Below are 19244 nucleotides of genomic sequence, written 5' to 3'. Positions count from 1 at the left end.
AATGGGCAGCTCCAGTATCCAGGAGTGCCAAATAGTCGGTGTTCCGGTAGCGAATCTTCACAACAGGACGAATTTCTTGACGTATGATTTGTGGTAGTTCTTCAACAATCTCGGTTGGTGAATATTGTTGTTCATGGAATATTTCTGTGCGGTTCGATTCCAGATTTCCTGGGCTCACACATGGACAATTCCTCAAACGAACACCTGTCTTTTTGCATCGGGAACAAAAGATTTTGGACTCGGATGTGCACTGTCTGCGGAAGTGTCCTGTCTGTCCACATCTCCAACAGATTGCTTCTGAAGTCTGTTTTGCAAAGTTCGGCGCTCTATGCGGATATCTTACAACACGGGGAGTAACAGACACATGTCTCTGTTTACTCTGAGACGGCGATTGGCTCTGGATAACCGTCAGGTTGCTCCTGGCACCAGCATACTCATTTTCCAGCATGGCTCGCTGAGGCATATTATTCGGTCGGGCTTCGACATCGGACGATGTAAAAGTACGGGACGATCGCCGAAGTTCCTGATTAAGCAGTTCAAATTCCTTGGTTATTCTTGAGAACGATGAAATATCGTGAAAATCTCCTTTTCGGACATACTGACGAAATTCAGGTAGCAAATTTCTGTACAACCACTGTAGTTCTTGATTCGGAGAGATGCTGCCATGTCTGTGGATCAACGTTTGAAGTTCAGTGATGTACGCCGTGATAGACTCGTTATGTCTTTGCACTCGGCGACTTATCTTCGCCTCCAGGTCCACCTCATAATTCACTGGATAATAAAAAATTTTAAATTCTTTAGTAAATTCTTCCCAGGTCCTGTAATTTACTCGGTTATTGCGGTACCAGAGCGCAGCTTCTCCCTGCAAAACTTCTGGCAAATGTGGTAATAAGTGATCCGGATGTATATTCTGTGCAATACAAATTTCTTCCAGTCTTTCTAAGAAAGTTACAAGGTCCGAGCGACCATTAAATGTCACTCCCCATTTGTAAACTTGTATTGGACTAGTGTTAAAACTATTTGAGATACCTGGATTTATCGGCAGAGGGGCAGGCGGCGAAGTAGAAGTATAAACCACCGGAGAAGACACTACACGTCCAGCAATGTATCCACTCGAGGTTGCTGTCACTGTAGTTGTCACTGTTGTAGTGGTCAGGGTGGCTGTAGAGCTCACTGTCGGTACAACAGCACTAAATCCAAAAGGCTGTGTGACAGGTTGAGGACTCGCCTGTCCTTCTCTAATGAATCTCACTATTCTTCTTCGCATTTCCTCAACGGTCCCGGTATTATCCAATCCAAAACGCACCAGTTGTGTGGCTAATTCAGACTTCTTCAGGGAATAAATCCACCCTGTCCTGAAATCAGATTCAGCACTCGTGCCAGACGGCGCCAGGTTCAAACCTGTATGTGACAGCGACGGTACGGCGTCGTTACCTTCGACGGAAGCACCGATCGACAAAATATCTTCCTCAGTTTCCATATCGCTCTAGATTTCCTAGTCTTTAACTCAGAGGTACTGAGACTTTACTGTCTCTAGAGGTACTTATGCTCGATGGTTGTTACTTTCTTTTCACCTCCTCTCACACTGTTTCAATAGCTTTCTTGCTTTTACTAGCTTTACCCGGTTTTCCTGGTATTTTTGACGGTTTAATTTTCAAAACAATCAAGTCCCTGCTCGGGCGCCATTTTTGTGAGGCTCCCCCGTTTTAGAGTTGCCTTGGTTCGGTTCCTCGGGCGCCATCCCAATGTTTAAAGTGTTTGAGAGAACACTAGTGCCAATACGGGTAGCTTTTATACAGTGGAGATACCAGGGAGTGATGAGATGAAAAGAAAATAAAACACACAATTAACTATAACATAACACTAGGCTTTTATTTAACTAATTAATTATGTACAAAAATAATCCAGGAAGGTTCACGTCCTCGAATCGTAACAACAGTGAAATAAAATGTATATCTAATGACCCGTAAAGTAAAGTTTACAATAATAAAAATAAAGTAAATATTTAGTACCTCGCAGAACAAAATTTACACTAACAACCGTGTATCTCTAGAGTTTTGATCGATTATTCCCGATATGTAACTCTCTGACTGACTCTATCCCGTGAATTAAAAACGCGCTCCCGCAATGACGTTCTATTAAATAAAACGACGCGAGTTCCCAATCGACGTCGAATCTAGTGGCGTCCTAATGAACACAGACACGTAAGTACCGGAGTGACACACTCTACTATGACGCGACTCTCTAAACGGCGGCGACGTCGTTACAGGCGTCCCGATGGTCGCAGTTAAACATTTCTTGGAACGGCGTCCGTTTTGACAACGTAACACGAACCTCGGATCGGCGTCGACGTTATCGCGAAATTAACAGCGTCCTGTGGGATATACACACACGCGAGCCCTGAATAGATCGCGAAATTAACAGCGTCCTGTGGGATACGCCAACGCGAGTCCTGGATCGATCGCGAATTTAACAGCGTCCCGAGGGATATACAAACGCGAGCCCTGGATCGATCGCGAAGCTAACAGCGTCCTGTGGGATATACACACACGCGAGCCCTGGATCGATTCGGCGAGATCTCGTTCAGCGTCACTGATGCAGGGTGTCGTCCGGACGACACACCTAGAAAAATACGGGAGCTACAAAACCAGCCTCGGGATTAGGGCGAAGTCCTGTGTCAGCTCCGTGAACCTTCGCGACCCGTGCGTTTACTGAACTGCCCGGACTGTCCCTTAGAAAGATGAATTAATTATTAGCCCGTAATTAGCTTTCCCCGAGAGGTACACTGAGCCGGAGCAGATGTCAGACAACCTTTTCAGCACATCATTCCTGGCGACCTGCCCGTAACACAGCGTAGTCCCTTTTTGCCTGCTCGGCAATCCTGGACTGTGCCTTAAAAAGATGAATTACTTATTAGCCCGTAATTAGCTTTCCCCGAGAGGTACACTGAGCCGGAGCAGATGTCAGACAACCTTTTCAGGACATCATTCCTGGTGACCTGCCAGTAGCACAGCGTAGTCCCTTTTTGCCTGCTCGGCAATCCTGGCAACTTTAATATGAAAGAAGAAAACTACGAACTCTCGTCTCATCAACCGAAGGACACGTCAGACCGAAGCAGATGTCAGACAACCTTTTCAGGACATCATTCCTGGCGACCTGCCCGTAGCACAACGTAGTCCCTCTTTGCCTGGTCGGCAACGGTATTTCTCCCGCGCTTTTAATATCCTAACAATCCCGTCAACTAACTCCCTTATCCCTATAACGCATCCAGGTAGTCGAGTAAACGCTTAATAACAATAAAATAATACGACCTACCCTCGATCACTTTGGCGGTGGGTGCTTACCGTATACAGTGCGGCGACAGGCGGCTGGCAGCAGGACACTTGGCAGGGCACTCCGGACTCGAACCTCACTGTTTCGCGTGCGAGCACAAACTCCCTCTCTAGTACTGCAGCAGCCGAGGTACTCGACTGACGCTCCCCTCCACTCAACCTGCACTGGTAGGGAGAGCGGCGCACACGTCTCGGTTTCTCGCACCGAACCACAGCGACCAAAACCGATCAAAACTCTCTTACAAAATGGCAATTAAATATTTAACTTATTTAATTCAACAATAGAAACACTAATGAAGTTCATTACAATAATGAGCCAATAATAAAACACACTGACTGTCATTATTAAAAGAAAATAAAGTCCCTACTATTCTAGTACAACATCAACACAATATACAGGGTGTCCTAAAATTTTTATGAACTTCATTACAACAGCCTCGATGTATTAGATACTCCAATAACAGAACAGGAAATAATGGCATCCATAAAACAGCTTAAAAACAACAAATCAGTTGGCTGCGATTCCGGCAGAAATCTATAAGTGTACAAGTAAAGAACTTACTGGTCATCTTAAGGTTCTCTTCGATGTCATATTCCTATATATATATATAAGCGGAGAGGTACCTCAGGACTTTTGCAACGCGAATATTTAATAACATAGGAAGTGCATCAGACTGCGGAAATTACCGGGGAATTTCACTATTGGCTATCGGAGGAAAAATTCTTGCAAAAATTATGTCAAATCGCCTGCACCCACATATAGAAAAAATCTTTCCAGAATCGGAAACGGGTTTTTGCACCAACCGTGGCACCGTCGATTCCATACTTTCCATCCGCCAACTACAAGGAAAAGTAAAAGAGCAGCAGTCTAAACTTTATGTTGCATTCATCGATCTAACAAAAGCCTTCGACTCTGTGAACAGAGATGCACTTTGGGCAATTATGAAAAAGTTCGGTGTACCCAACAAATTTCTTACAGTGTGTAAAAGCCGCCATAGCAACAACCAGTCAAGACTGTCACATCATGGATCACTGAGCGATCCCTTCCTGACAAATACAGGAGTTAGGCAGGGATATGTCTTAGCGCCTCTCCTATTCAACATTATCATGGCAGCGCTCTCCATTATAGTGGACAGCAAACTGCAGGAGAGAGGATTGGGCATTAGATACAGATATGATGGCGGTCTGTTCAACATAAAAAGACTCAGGGCAAAAACACGTACAAAATTAATTACAGAACATCAATACGCTGCCGACTGCGCACTAGTTGCAAACACGTTACAACAATTACAAGAAATGCTGAACATATATACCTGGGCATACGAAGCTTTGGGCCTTAAGCTGAACATCGACAAAACCAAAATCATCTGCACTCCCCCAGAAGATCATAACAATGCTATAAAAATCGGAGAAGAACTATTGGAATATGTAGCGGAATTTAATCACCTCGGCAGTCTGATTTCGGAAATGGCCAATATCGACTCTGAAATTCAGCACAGGATTAGCAGCGCCTCAAGAGCATTCTGGAAATTAAAAGACAGGGTTTTCTACTGTAAGAGTCTCAATTTATTTTTCTTTGGTTCAGTGAAAAATAAATAGCCTTACTGGCGTACAGTAGTAAATTTAAATCTCTCGGGCGCCACCTCTGTTCTTTATAGTGGAAGAGGTCCACGTTTCGCCAATACGGGTAGCTTTTATACAGTGGAGATACCAGGGAGTGATGAAATGAAAAGAAATAAAACACACAGTTAACTATAACATAACATTAAGGCTTTATTTAATTAATTAACTATATGCTAAATACCCCAGGAAGTTTCACGACTTTAAATTGTAATGAAAGTGAAAGAAAATTTATAATTAATGACTCGTAAAATAAAATTTACAACAACAATCGAGCACCTCTAGAGTTTTGACCGTATAATCTCGATATGCAACTCACTGTCCGATTTAATCACGCGAATTCAAAGCGCGTTTTTGACATGACGCTCTAGTAAATAAAACGACGCGAGTTTCTAACCGGCGTCTAACTTAACGGCGTCCTAGTAAACACAGACATGTACGTACCGGAGCGATATACTATTTTATAACCCGACTTTCTAAACGTCGGCGACGTCGTTACAGACGTCCCGGGATAAACAAACGCGAGCCCTGGATCGTTCGCCGTAGAACGAAACGGCGTCCTGTGGGATAATTACGCACCCGAGCCCTGAATCGTGCGCAGTAGAACGAGACGGCGTCCTGTGGGATAGATAGGCACGCGAGCCCTGGATCGTTCGCAGTAGAACGAAACGGCGTCCTGTGGGATAGATACGCACGCGAGTCCTGGATCGTTCGCAGTAGGACGAAACGGAGTCCTGTGGGATAGATAGGCACGCGAGCCCTGGATCGTTCGCAGTAGAACGAAACGGCGTCCTGTGGGATAGATACACACGCGAGTCCTGGATCGTTCGCAGTAGGACGAAACGGAGTCCTGTGGGATAGGTACGCACGCGAGCCCTGGATCGTTCGCAGTAGAACGAAACGGCGTCTCGGTTAGTCGCCTGGATAAGCACAGTCCACACCGCCCGGTCAGGACCACCTCGGGATGTCGGCGAGATCCCACGGCGCTCCTGATGAGAATACGGGAACTACAGAACCAGTCGCGGGATGGACGAGATCCTGCCTTAGTTCCAAGAACATTCGCGACCCGTGCGTTTACTGTACCACCTTGCTCGTTATCTCTGTCACGCTCCTTCTTTCCCCTAACAAAAGAAATCGTTCTTCGCGTCCACGTGATCCGTTCAGCTCCCCAACCTGCTAGAGGACAGTTGGCCCTGAACGAACACAAGTTTTGCCGGCTTTTACGATCGCGCGCTTTCCTCGCGTCCACGGGATCCGTTCAGCTCCCCAACCTGCTAGAGGACAGTTGGCCCTGAACGAACACAAGTTTTGCCGGCTTTTACGATCGCGCGCTTTCCTCGCGTCCACGGGATCCGTTCAGCTCCCCAACCTGCTAGAGGACAGTTGGCCCTGAACGAACACAAGCTTTGCCGGCCTTTGCGATCGCGCGTTCTAACTATCTCTGTCTCCCTTATCCCTATAACGCGTCAAGGCAGTAAAGTAAACGGTATTAACAATAAAAAGAATACGACCTACTCTCGATCACTTTGGCGGTGGGTGCTTACCTTATACAATACGGCGGCAGGCGGCTGGCAGCAGGACACTTGGCAGGGCACTCCGGACTCGAACTTCACTGTTCACGTGCGACCACACAACTAACTCTGTAGTGCCAGTACTGCCGAGGTACTCGGCTACGCTCCCCTCCACTCAACCTGCACTGGTAGGGAGAGCGGCGCAAACGTCTCGGTTTCTCGCACCGAACCACGGCGACCAAAACCGATCAAAACTCTCTTACAAAATGGAAATTAAATATTTAACTTATTTAATTCAACAATAGAAACATTAATGAAGTTCATTACAATAATGAGTTAACAATAAAATACCCTGCCTGTCATTATTACAAGAGAATCAAGTCTCTATTATTCTCGTATAATATTAATATAATATACAGGGTGGCCCAGAAATTTTATGAACTTCATTACACTCCCCTTACTTCGGTTAAAAATATATGAACATATATTTTTGTCAGCTATGCTGAAATGAAACTTCCTGTTAAAACAGCTTTCGTTTGACCAAAACTTAAGTTAACGCCCAGTATATCTCTTAAAGTCTAATAAAACAACAACAAATTCGAATGTTTATTGAGCCAAACTTAATCTAATAAAATAAAACCAATTCGAATATTGTTTGTCCAAAGCTTAAGCTAACGCCCAGTATATCTCTTAAAGTCTAATAAAACAACAACAAATTCGAATGTTTATTGGGCCAAACTTAACCTACTACAACAACAATAAATTCGGATATTTACTGGGCAAGATTTCATCTAACAAAATAACAACAAAATTCGAATGGTTACGGGGCAAACTTAATCTAAAACTTTGATATATCTGGGACCTTGTATCACTTTGATTATGCTTACCACTAAAAGAAAACAACCATAAACTCAAATGTTTATTTGTCAAGTCTTAATCTAAACTTTTGTATCGTAATCATGATTAAGTTACTAAAATAAAACGACCGCAAAATCAAATGTTTATTTTCAAAATGCAAAACTTAACTAAATTACGCAATATCTTCGGTCTTCTTCAACTTGAAGATCTTCCTTCGGCGGTGTGTAGAGCTTCGACGTGTCGAGCTTGCTCCAACGGTGTTCCGGCTTCGGTGAGTCCCTCGTTGTCCAGCGGCGTTGAGAGCTTCGGTGAGTCCTTCGTTGTGCAGCGGAGTTGAGAGCTTCGGTGAGTCCCTCGTGGTCCAACGATGTTGAAGGCTTCGGTGAGTCCCTCGTGGTCCAACGATGTTGAAGGCTTCGGTGAGTCCCTCGTGGCCCAGCGGAGTTGAGAGCTTCGGCGAGTCCCTTGTGTTCCAACGGCGTTGAACGATCCTGCAAATGGCTCAGTCATGGAGACCCGTACACCTATAACACAAATGAATTAGTTCAACTCTTCAGGCACGCAGGACAATTGGTCGCAATACATTTTCATATTTTAAAAAAAACGACCAGCTGAGAGATACTACTAAATTCCCTTAAACAAAACTTCTCTACCCTCTTTCTGTTTTCCTTTTTTTTTTTTAAATTTTCAAAAATAAAAAAAAAGAATTTACCAGGACCACACCCCGTAGACATAAGATAGAGCTTTAAAATCGTGCAATATTATTATTTTTTTTTGCTTTACTTTTCTTCCCTTAATAACACAACCAAAAAAAAATTATATTTCCCTTTTTGTCTGTTCTTTTTTTTTCATTTATAATATAAAATATAATATCTATATATATCTTTTATTTACTCATAAAAAAAAATAACTTGGCCCCCCTTTTTTTTTTACTTGCTACCTTGCAGATTTCCCCCCTATTTTCTGTGGCATAATGGGCATTCCCCGGCCTTTTTGTGGTCAGCGATCCTACGCTGCCTTCGCTGTCTTCGGCTATCACTCCGGGAAGCCGGTTGGGCCCGGAAACGGCGGCATGGACAATCTTTTGATAAGACGCCCCGAGTCCCACATCCTGAGCAAAAGATTATCTCCGGCCTTTGACATTGACGACGATTATGTCCTACGGCCCCACACCTCCAACACACGGCCTCCAGTTCCACGGGAATCCGATCCTCCTCGTGACGGGGATAAAATGCCGGAGAACGTTCTCTGGCCGTCGTTTCTTCCTCAAAATATACTGCCAGGCGTGGATCGTCTCGGAGAGGTACCATTGCCCGCTGTTCGGACGTTGCTCGCTGTGGTCGTTGAAACGCCGGCCGGGCGGTGCTTGCGGCGACTTGGTAGGGATTGATCTGACGCGGCGTGGTCTCTAGCCGGGTGGGAAAATTGTCAGCGTTCCTCGCAGTGGACCTAGACAAGGTGGGAAGTTGGTACCGTCGACCTCGAACGGACGAGGTCGTTGGGCGAGATGGATATCCTGCCGGGACTGCACTGGCGCTTTCATTTGACATGTCGGGTGCTCTCTGATGTGGGATGCGTTCCGGTGCTCGGGCTACTGGTGTAGGCAGGTCATAATCCTGGAGGGCCCGGTCGAGATCATCCATCAAATTGTCTTCCAGCGCCGCGGAGACAAAAGTGTCTGGAGACGACATTTGGCGGCGGGGATAAGTCGGCGACAGTTAATCCTAAAAGAAAACAACATTAAACAGTCTTCCTGACAAGAGTATTATAAAACTACGAGTAGAGTAGGGAAACGGGACAGACTACTACAAGCAAAAAAAAAAATAAAAAAAAAAATGCGGGTTACTTCTCCGGACCTAATATACCCAGCTAAAATAAAACATAATAGGAAATAAAACATGTCTTCTATAACAAAAAAAAAGCAAAATTAGATCCAGAGCTCATTTCGGACAGGAACTTTAACGGTTCCTTATGATCCCCAGGCTACCCGTTATAATATTTTTCCTACTTTTACTGGTTCTTCGGGATGGTCACCCAGATCCGGCGACCGGTACTTGTTCGTAACCTGATCCGGGTGGTCTTATTTTCTGGGACGCCGGGCGGTCTCAGGGACCGTACTTCTTCCAGGAGCTTGGCGTCCCAGAGCCCGGTCCTAGCGGCGACCTTGTCCGCTATCTCCGTTCTGTTCACAGACGGTGTCTGTGATGGCGGTGGCGGCGGTGGGGTAGCGGGTAGGTAGGGGCCAGGCGGACGAATTTGTACATTCGAGAGGACGATTATTTTCGGTCCGGAGGTCGAGGGGTTGCCGGGCCTGGTGGGCGCTTGATTAAACGCCTCCACCAGGCTCCGTATTTTCTCTCTTCGAGCCTCCTGTCTCTCCCTATTCTTCCTCGCCTCCTCCGTCATTAAGTACAACGGGCCCGCTTGGGAAGTTTCTCAGACGACCTACGGGGCATATCTGGAATTTATATAGAAACATTTATTTATGGTTACGCGACCCCCCTTTTTTTTTCATTTAGTGAGCGGGTTTTAAATCTTTGATGTGAACGCGCCGTATTTTGCGGTTATTTTTATCGGTCAACTCATAGACTACCGGAGAAATTTTACGCGTAATGATATACGGCCCGGAGTATTTCGGTGCTAATTTAGCTGCGAAACCTTTCACGGCGGAAGACAGGGGGTGTTCCCTTTTCATCACTTGATCGCCGACATTACATTGCCATTCTCTTCGTCTTAAGTTATAGTAATGGCTCTGTGACGCGAAGGCGCGAGACAGGTTTAAACGGACCAATTCGAAGGTTTCTTTTAAACGGTTTAAGCGGTTTTCGGTACGTATTACGTCTGTTTTCGTCGGCTCGGCATTTTCGGACGGAACAGACGGCTGTTCTTCGCGCAGAAGAGTTTTCGGTGGCTCGAGTTCCCTTCCAAAATTCAGGAAAGCCGGAGAGAATCCAGTCGAGTCGTTACGGGACGTATTGAAAGCAAACGTCAGTTCAGAAAGGCAAGCATCCCATTTCTTATGATCGTCTTCGCAAAACTGGGCGATCATAGTCTTGATGGTCTTGTTTGCTCGTTCGACGGGATTCGCTTGAGGTGTGTAAGGCGGTGTAAGTCGGTGATTAACCCCGAAATCCTTCAACAGTTGTCGGAATGGTCTACCGGTGTGTTGAGTGCCGTTGTCAGTTATGGCGGTGACAGGTCTTCCAAAACGCATCAGAATCTCGTCATATAAGGCCTGACTGACAGCCTTGGCAGTCGCGGTTCTAATGGCCTTACATACTATCCATTTGGTAAATCTATCCTGAAATACCAGAACGTAGCAGTTCCCTTTTTTCGACCTAGGCAATGGTCCTACCAGGTCAGAACTCACAGTCTCCCACGGGCCTCGGACAGGTGATGGTTGCATCTTTCCAGGCGTCTGTTGTTGCGAAACTTTATACTGTTGGCAAGACTGACATTTCCGGACGTATTGGGCAATGTCTCTAAACATACCTGGCCAGTAATAACGAGCAGCAGTCCGTGTAGTAGTCTTGGCTATCCCTAAGTGTCCAGCGGTGGGTTGATCGTGATTTTCTTGGAGGACCTGGAGCCGTGCAGGTTTTGGAACACATGGTTCCCAGGGGTCTTGCATCTCGGCTTCTTTTGCATCAGTCATGTCCAAAAAATGACGGAACAACTTTCCATCCCGAATGCAGAAATCAGGAAATAATTCCGGATGTCCCTGTACTTCGGTTCGTTTCTTTTCGTACCAGGAACAAATGTCCGTTTCGGATATGGCCAGTAGTGGCTCCTCAGTCGGCGGTGGGTCGGTCGGGCTTCGGGATAAAGCATCTGCTATCTTGTTCAGTATCCCTTTTCTATAACGGATTTCGAAATCATACTGTTGAAGATAAATACTCCAGCGGGCTAATCTGCCGCTAGGATTCTTCAGAGAGTGTAGCCATCGGAGTGATTGATGATCTGTAATGACTACAAATTTATAGCCTTCCAAGTAGGGTCTCATCTTTTCGATTCCCCATACTATGGCTAGACATTCCTTCTCTGTGACTGTATATTTCTTCTCGGCGGTGGTCAGACTACGGCTGGCATAGGCAATAACATGATCGCCATCATGTAAATGTTGAATTAGAGCCGCTCCCAAACCATTATCGCTTGCATCAGTCTGCAAGACAAAAGGCTTCTGGAAATCTGGACATGTCAGAACTGGTGCTCTAGTCAAGCATTCTTTGAGTGTATCAAAGGCTTTACGTTGCTCTTCGTGCCACTGCCACTTATTATTCTTTTTCAGCAGATCGTTGGGGGGCTTAGCTATCTGTGAAAATCCTGGAACAAATCTGCGGTACCAAGAAGCTATACCTAAAAATCGACGAAGACTTCGAACATTGGTTGGTGTGGCCAACTCTAAAATAGACGTTACCTTGTCTGGATCTGTTCTTATTCCTTCAGGTGTCACCCAGTGTCCCAAATATTTGAGAGATTTTCGTCCAAACTGACACTTCTCAGGATTAAGCTTCAGGTTTGCGCTCTTCAAACGTCGAAAAACCTCTTCCAGGTGCATCAGGTGTTGTTCAAACGTCTCACCTAACACAATGATGTCGTCCAAGTAAGCAAAGCAATAGGGATCCAGTTCGGGTCCTATGATTCGATCCATCAATCTCTGAAAGGTGGCAGGCGCTGAATGTAACCCAAACGGCATCACTCTAAACTGGAACAACCCTCTAGTGGGTATGGTGAATGCGGTTATGGGCCTACTCTCTCGAGTTAGCGGTACCTGCCAATATCCTTGTTTGAGGTCAATGCTGGATATGTACTTGGCTTTGCGAAGTTTGTCCAAAATCGCGTTTATAAACGGCAGCGGGTAAGCATCCTTTCGAGTCACGGCATTAACCTTCTGGAAATCCACGCAGAAACGGTAACTACCGTCTTTCTTCTTAACCATGACGATCGGTGAGCTCCACGGACTATCAGATGGCTCAATAATTCCATCCTCAAGCATCTTATCTACTTCGGCATCAACGATAGCCTGCATCTTCGGATTTTGTGGTCGGTGTCTTTGTTTAATCGGTTGCTTGTTGATCAAGTGAATCTCATGGTTTACCAATGGGGTTGTACCATGAATATTCTCAAAACCCGGTAAGTGTTGTTCCAGGAAGATCTGGAGTTTATCCTGTTCGTCCTGCGTCAAATTTGGAGTCTCCGTGCTTGCTGAAATGGGACATAAAGTCGTAGTAACCTCTTCAGTCACTCTTCGGCCATTTAAGCTGACTTGACGGGTCTGTAAATCCAAATTAAAATGGTGTCGCTGCAGAATATCCATTCCAATCACCACTTCGGGTACAAGACTATCCAGAATATGGAACACTTCGTTCAAGGACTGGTTTCCTATCTGAAATTTTATTCTAAAGGCTTCTGAAATGGCTTCATTAGTTCCATTAGCAAGCGTCGCTCCTTTTAGAGTAGGCTTGACTGATATGGCCTTAGAATTTCGGCAAGCTTGGGCCAATTTGGTTCCTATGAAAGAATATGCCGCCCCCGTATCCAGGGGGGCTAAGTATTCGACATTTCTGTGTCGTATCTTGATCGTAGGACGGTTGTCGGTTCGGATAACAGGCTGGATATCATCAATAAGGGCGGTCGGAAGGCGCTGCACTGGCTTGAGTGTGCAGCGCCGCTCTAGTTTTCCGGACGACCACACGGACAGTCTCTGGACAGTACGCCTTTCGTCTTACATCTCGAGCAAAAGAGCTGTGCCTTCTGTGTACAGTTATTGCGATAGTGTCCTGTCTGTCCGCATCTCCAACAGATGGCTTCTGAAGTCTGTTTTGTGGCCTGTGAATATCCCGGATTCCGGGTCGGAGTGGGCCTGTGATTTGGTCCATTCTGCGGCGGTGCTGGGTTCTGATTAACCCTTGTACGGCTCTCAGTGCCTGTGTACTCATTGTCTGGCATGACTCGCCGAGGACGGGTTTCAACAGGACCAGCTTCAAGTGTTGTACCGCTCCTAGTCGGTCGACGAAGTTCCTGGCTAAGCAATTCGAACTCCTTCGTTATTCTTGAGAACGACGAGATGTCCTAAAAGTCTCCTCTCCGGACATATTGACGAAATTCAGGTAGCAAATTTCTGTACAGCCACTGTAGTTCTTGATTCGGAGAAATGTTGCCATGTCTGCGGATCAACGTTTGAAGATCAGTGATGTACGCCGTGACGGACTCGTTATGTCTTTGCACTCGACGACTTATCTTCGCCTCTAGGTCCACCTCATAGTTTACTGGATAATAAAAATTTTAAATTCTTTGAGTGAATTCTTCCCAGATCCGGTAATTTACTCTGTTATTGCGGTACCCGGAATGGATGGGTTGGTTTATCGAAACCAATACAAATCTCTTCCAATCTTTCTAAGAACGTTACAGGGTCCGAGCGACCATTAAATGTCTCTCCCCATTTGTAAACTTGTATTGGACTAGTATTAAACCTATTTGACATACCTGGATTTATCGGCAGAGGCGCAGGCTGTGAAGTAGAAGTAAAGACCATCGGAGAAGACACTACACGTCCAGCAATGTATCCACTCGAGGTTACGGTCACTGTAGTTGTCACTGTTGTAGTGGTCAGGGTGGCTGTAGAGCTGACTGTCGGCACAACAGCACTATTTCCAGGAAATCCAAAAGGCTGTGTGACAGGCTGTGGACTCGCCTGTCCTTCTCTAATGAATCTCACTATTCTTCTTCGCATTTCCTCAACGGTCCCGGTACTATCCAATCCAAAACGCAACAGTTGTGCAGCTAGTTCAGACTTCTTCAGGGAATAAATCCACCCTGTCCTGAAATCAGATTCAGCACTCGTGCCGGACGGCGCCAGGTTCAAACCTGTATGTGACAGCGACGGTACGGCGTCGTTACCTTCGACGGAAGCACCGATCGACAAAATATCTTCCTCAGTTTCCATATCGCTCTAGATTTCACTAGTCTTTTAACTCAGAAACACTGAGACTTTACTTGTCTCTAGAGGTACTTATGCTCGACGGTTGTTATTTTCTTTTCACCTCCCCTCACACTGTTTCAATAGCTTTCCTGCTTTTACTAGCTTTACCGGTTTTCCTGGTATTTCTGACGGTTTAATTTTCAAAACAATCAAGTCCCTATGCTGGGGCGCCAATTTGTAAAGTCTCAATTTATTTTCTTTGGTTCAGTGAAAAATATATAGCCTTACTGGCGTACAGTAGTAAATTTAAATCTCTCGGGCGCCACCTCTGTTCTTTATAGTGGAAGAGGTCCACGTTTCGCCAATACGGGTAGTTTTATACAGTGGAGATACCGGGGAGTGATGAAATGAAAAGGAAATAAAACACTGATTAACTATAACATAACATTAAGGCTTTATTTAATTAATTAACTATACTTTCAAATAACCCAGGAAGTTTCACGACTTTAAATTGTAATGAAAGTGAAAGAAAATGTATAATTAATGACTCGTAAAATAAAATTTACAACAACAATCGAGCACCTCTAGAGTTTTGACCGTATAATCTCGATATGCAACTCACTGTCCGATTTAATCACGCGAATTCAAAGCGCGTTTTTGACATGACGCTCTAGTAAATAAAACGACGCGAGTTTCTAACCGGCGTCTAACTTAACGGCGTCCTAGTAAACACGGACATGTACGTACCGGAGCGATATACTATTTTATAACCCGACTTTCTAAACGTCGGCGACGTCGTTACAGACGTCCCGGAATAAACAAACGCGAGCCCTGGATCGTTCGCCGTAGAACGAAACGGCGTCCTGTGGGATAATTACGCACCTGAGCCCTGAATCGTGCGCAGTAGAACGAGACGGCGTCCTGTGGGATAGGTACGCACGCGAGTCCTTGATCGATCGCGAAGTTAACGGTGTCCTGTGGGATAGATACGCACGCGAGTCCTGGATCGTTCGCAGTAGGACGAAACGGTGTCCTGTGGGATAGATACGCACGTGAGCCCTGGATCGTTCGCAGTAGAACGAAACGGCGTCCTGTGGGATAGATACGCACGCGAGTCCTGGATCGTTCGTCGTAGAACGAAACGGAGTCATGTGGGATAGGTACGCACGCGAGCCCTGGATCGTTCGCGGTAGAATGAAACGGCGTCTCGGTTAGTCGCCTGGATAAGCGCAGTCCACACCGCCCGGTCAGGACCACCACGGGATGTCGGCGAGATCCCACGGCGCTCCTGATGAGAGTACGGGAACTACAGAACCAGTCGCGGGATGGACGAGATCCTGCCTTAGTTCCAAGAACATTCGCGACCCGTGCGTTTACTGTACCACCTTGCTCGTTATCTCTCTCACGCTCCTTCTTTCCCCTAACTAAAGAAATCGTTCTTCGCGTCCACGTGATCCGTTCAGCTCCCCAACCTGCTAGAGGACAGTTGACCCTGAACGAACACAAGTTTTGCCGGCTTTTACGATCGCGCGCTTTCCTCGCGTCCACGGGATCCGTTCAGCTCCCCAACCTGCTAGAGGACAGTTGGCCCTGAACGAACACGAGCTTTGCCGGCCTTTGCGATCGCGCGTTCTAACTATCTCTGTCTCCCTTATCCCTATAACGCGTCAAGGCAGTAAAGTAAACGGTATTAACAATATTAAAAGAATACGACCTACTCTCGATCACTTTGGCGGTGGGTGATTACCTTATACAATACGGCGGCAGGCGGCTGGCGGCAGGACACTTGGCGGGGCACTCCGGACTCGAACTTCACTGTTCACGTGCGACCACACAACTAACTCTGTAGTGCCAGTACTGCCGAGGTACTCGGCTACGCTCCCCTCCACTCAACCTGCACTGGTAAGGAGAGCGGCGCAAACGTCTCGGTTTCTCGCACCGAACAACGGCGACCAAAACCGATCAAAACTCTCTGCCCACAAAATGGAAATTAAATGGTACAACTTATTTAATTCAACAATAGAAACATTAATGAAGTTCATTACAATAATGAGTTAACAATAAAATACCCTGCCTGTCATTATTACAAGAGAATCAAGTCTCTATTATTCTCGTATAATATTAATATAATATACAGGGTGGCCAGAAATTTTATGAACTTCGTTACAGTTCAAGTCATGATTGTAGAAAAACAAAACTTGCCGAGCAATTATAATCCCACCATGTTATATGGTGGCGAAACCTGGGTGCCGATGCCGTACCGCCGACACGTGAACGTGCAAACAAAGTTGCAACAGAGACACCTTACAACTCTTAAAGAATCCGGTGGTTCCATCGTCTCTCAAACGTATCGGTCAAAAAGCTAACTACGAGAGTATTGAAGTCAGCGTGGTTACAATCTCGGTTAAAGGATAAGATGTTTGGTCACGTATGCAGAATGCAAAGAAACCGCATACCAAAATATCTGCTTTACATTGAGCTTGTAGACGGTAAAGAGGAGGCCGAATTGGACAACTCAAAGGTACAAGGACATTTTTCCACGATAACTTAATGGGGATTAACATGCAGAACATTGGGAAGAAGCAGTTCACAATGGAACTCAATGGAAAAGAATTGTAAACTCAGTTAACAGCGACAACCAAGAAGTAAAGGGCAAGAGAGCAATGAGATTTTTGAATGCCCGGAGTGCGGTAGACAAATAACATCGTATCAGGCTTTTCAGTCACAAGAAAGCTCATGAAAGAAAACCTTTGCGTGACCATCTTCTGGTGTGTGTCGAATTCTCGTCAGCGAGTAATGTGACATGTATATGTATGTACATAAATGTGAAAGTGATACTTTTCCAATGTCAAACTAAATATATTAGTGCGTATTAATCATTAATTTTATTATTGTGAGTATATAGAAACTTGAAAAAATCAAATGAAATTAAAATGAATTTATTTGTTTCCCCAAAATATATATATCTTCCCCTAGGAGACGCAAAACCTTGTAATCGCGTTGGTGGGGAATCTCCTTGTCAGGTGCTGGCGGAATCTCTTCTAGCACTTTGGCTCGGTCCAGAGCATCTCACTCTCACGTGTCTTGTCTGTGGCTGTAGTGGCCAGGGGATTGCACAAGACTTTTAAACCAGGCACCTTCTACTGTCTGTGGTCAAGTCTCGCGGGTAGAGGGTGTGGGGGTCTTGGCTTAACCGCCTGGACCAAGGGGAGACAACCTCACCAAAGACCTAAATCCTACGATGGCGGGGCCAGGTCAAAGGGATGCGTGGCTAGATAGAAGACTAGACTCTACTTGTCTCAACCTTGGGGCATCGGGGGGCATCCCATTGTATTTACCCCTTTCTTCTACATGCGGGGCTCTGTAGAAATGGACCGATTTTCCCTAGCGACTCGTGGGAACACTATGAGATCAAACTGTCATAAAAACATCACCGGTGAAACTGTGGGAAAACCCCTAAAGCCAACACTGGGAACATTATGAACGAAAGTTCCAGGGGACCAATCCCAAAGGGAACTACAGGAGGGGCGGCTGACACTTGTGCGAGGCCAGCCTCCACAAGTGGTACACAAGCTACCACCTCTTCTAATAAGGTTCGGGAGTCCACCTCTAGACCTAACAAGCGACACCAGTTACCGTTCCGTCTACCAGGCTTGGGTCAACAAGGCGGGTTGAACGATCCGCTGATAGTAGGTCTTAGCGGAGCACAAGTACGGAGGTACCTCCGGCTGCTCCACTAAGGACTTGCTCCGGAGGAAGTAAAAGCCAAAACTCTCCTTGACAAAGAAACAACCTGGCGCATCTCCACCAAAGGGGAAGAGAGGGAGCGAAAACCTCTCCCCTTTGCTCGGTCAAGGAGAGAAAAAAGCCGGGATGGAAAGCCGTCCCACACCGAGAAGCAAGCAGGGACATATCACTAGCTTTGCCGATATTGCTGGATAAGTGAAAATTGCGGTGCTTCCGAAGGAATATCCGGAGGTTGTACTGACTACCGACCAGCAAACAGCTCTAGAAGGGCGATACTGGACGAAGTAGTAGCGAACGGATTGCTACGCAACGATCCACAAAGGGTGGGTCAGCTGCGCTTTGCGGGGATACACTTTAGGGTGGGCATTATTCTCATAGATTGTGCATCTGAATAATCGGCGGATTGGTTGGTGGAAACGGCACTTAAGCTTTAAAATTGGCAGGGGCCGGAACTGGTTGCAATGAAGGAAAACATCCCTAAAGGAACAACCATCGCAGTCTTTCTGCCAAGAAGCAAAGGGAAAGACACCAACTACCTGCTGAACCTTATACAGGGTCAGAGCGAGAATGTGAGGGTACATCCGAGGCTGGTGAGTCATCAACTCGGGAGGAGGGCCATGGTCGGGTCCTCACAATAGGAATCCCGACCTCAAATCCAAGAGGCAATAGAGAAAGAAGGATATAATAACCTCTCTATTATAGATTCGGGACGGTACCGGTATCAGGTCCAAGGAAAGAACAAGCTAAAGAGGGGGAGAAAATGGAGACAAATACTCCAGCCTCCAACTCACAAAGTACACCTCGGCCGGAGACAAGCTCCTCGACTGTGAAGGACATGGAGGGCTAAACCTCAACCATGTGTATATCCTCGTAGGAGGTTGATGACCACTCCACCGAGGAGGAACATCTGTTGCCAGGGGGGATGGGAAATACCCTGTCCTCCCCTGCAACAGGGGGACCCTTACCTACCCCAGAAACCTGATGCATGGGATATCCCAAATAAACCTGCACCATGCAAAGGGGTCTTCTGCCACAATCACAAGACTCTTTGAGAAAAACAATATGTAATGGTACTAGCCCAGGAACCCTGGGTGTACAAGGGACAAATTAAAGGGTTGTCTGGAAAAATTCCAGTGTAATATATGATAACAGGCAGGAACTTCCCCGAGCCTGTGTTCTTATAAGAAACAACATTAACTACACATGTGTTTCAGAATTTACAACCCGGGATCTTGTTCCAATCATGGTTCAACA

The 19244-nt window shown here is 46.0% G+C and overlaps 1 protein-coding gene across 1 annotated transcript; it reads right to left on the bottom strand.

The window, feature by feature from the left end:
• Positions 1–7451: 7451 nt before the first annotated feature.
• On the bottom strand, positions 7452–9702 carry LOC115879639. The gene is made up of 2 exons (XM_030896533.1): positions 8262–9702; positions 7452–7845 (listed from the first exon to the last, which is right to left on the bottom strand). The coding sequence occupies exon 1, from the start codon at positions 9010–9012 to the stop codon at positions 8278–8280; it is 735 nt and encodes a 244-aa protein (XP_030752393.1). The 5' UTR covers positions 9013–9702; the 3' UTR covers positions 7452–7845; positions 8262–8277.
• Between the last annotated feature and the right edge of the window lie 9542 nt (positions 9703–19244).

This window comes from Sitophilus oryzae, unplaced genomic scaffold, assembly GCF_002938485.1.
Source record: "Sitophilus oryzae breed Bouriz unplaced genomic scaffold, Soryzae_2.0 scaffold_1582_pilon_pilon, whole genome shotgun sequence".
NCBI lineage: Eukaryota > Metazoa > Arthropoda > Insecta > Coleoptera > Curculionidae > Sitophilus > Sitophilus oryzae.
This window is presented reverse-complemented; position numbering and strand designations above follow the sequence as displayed.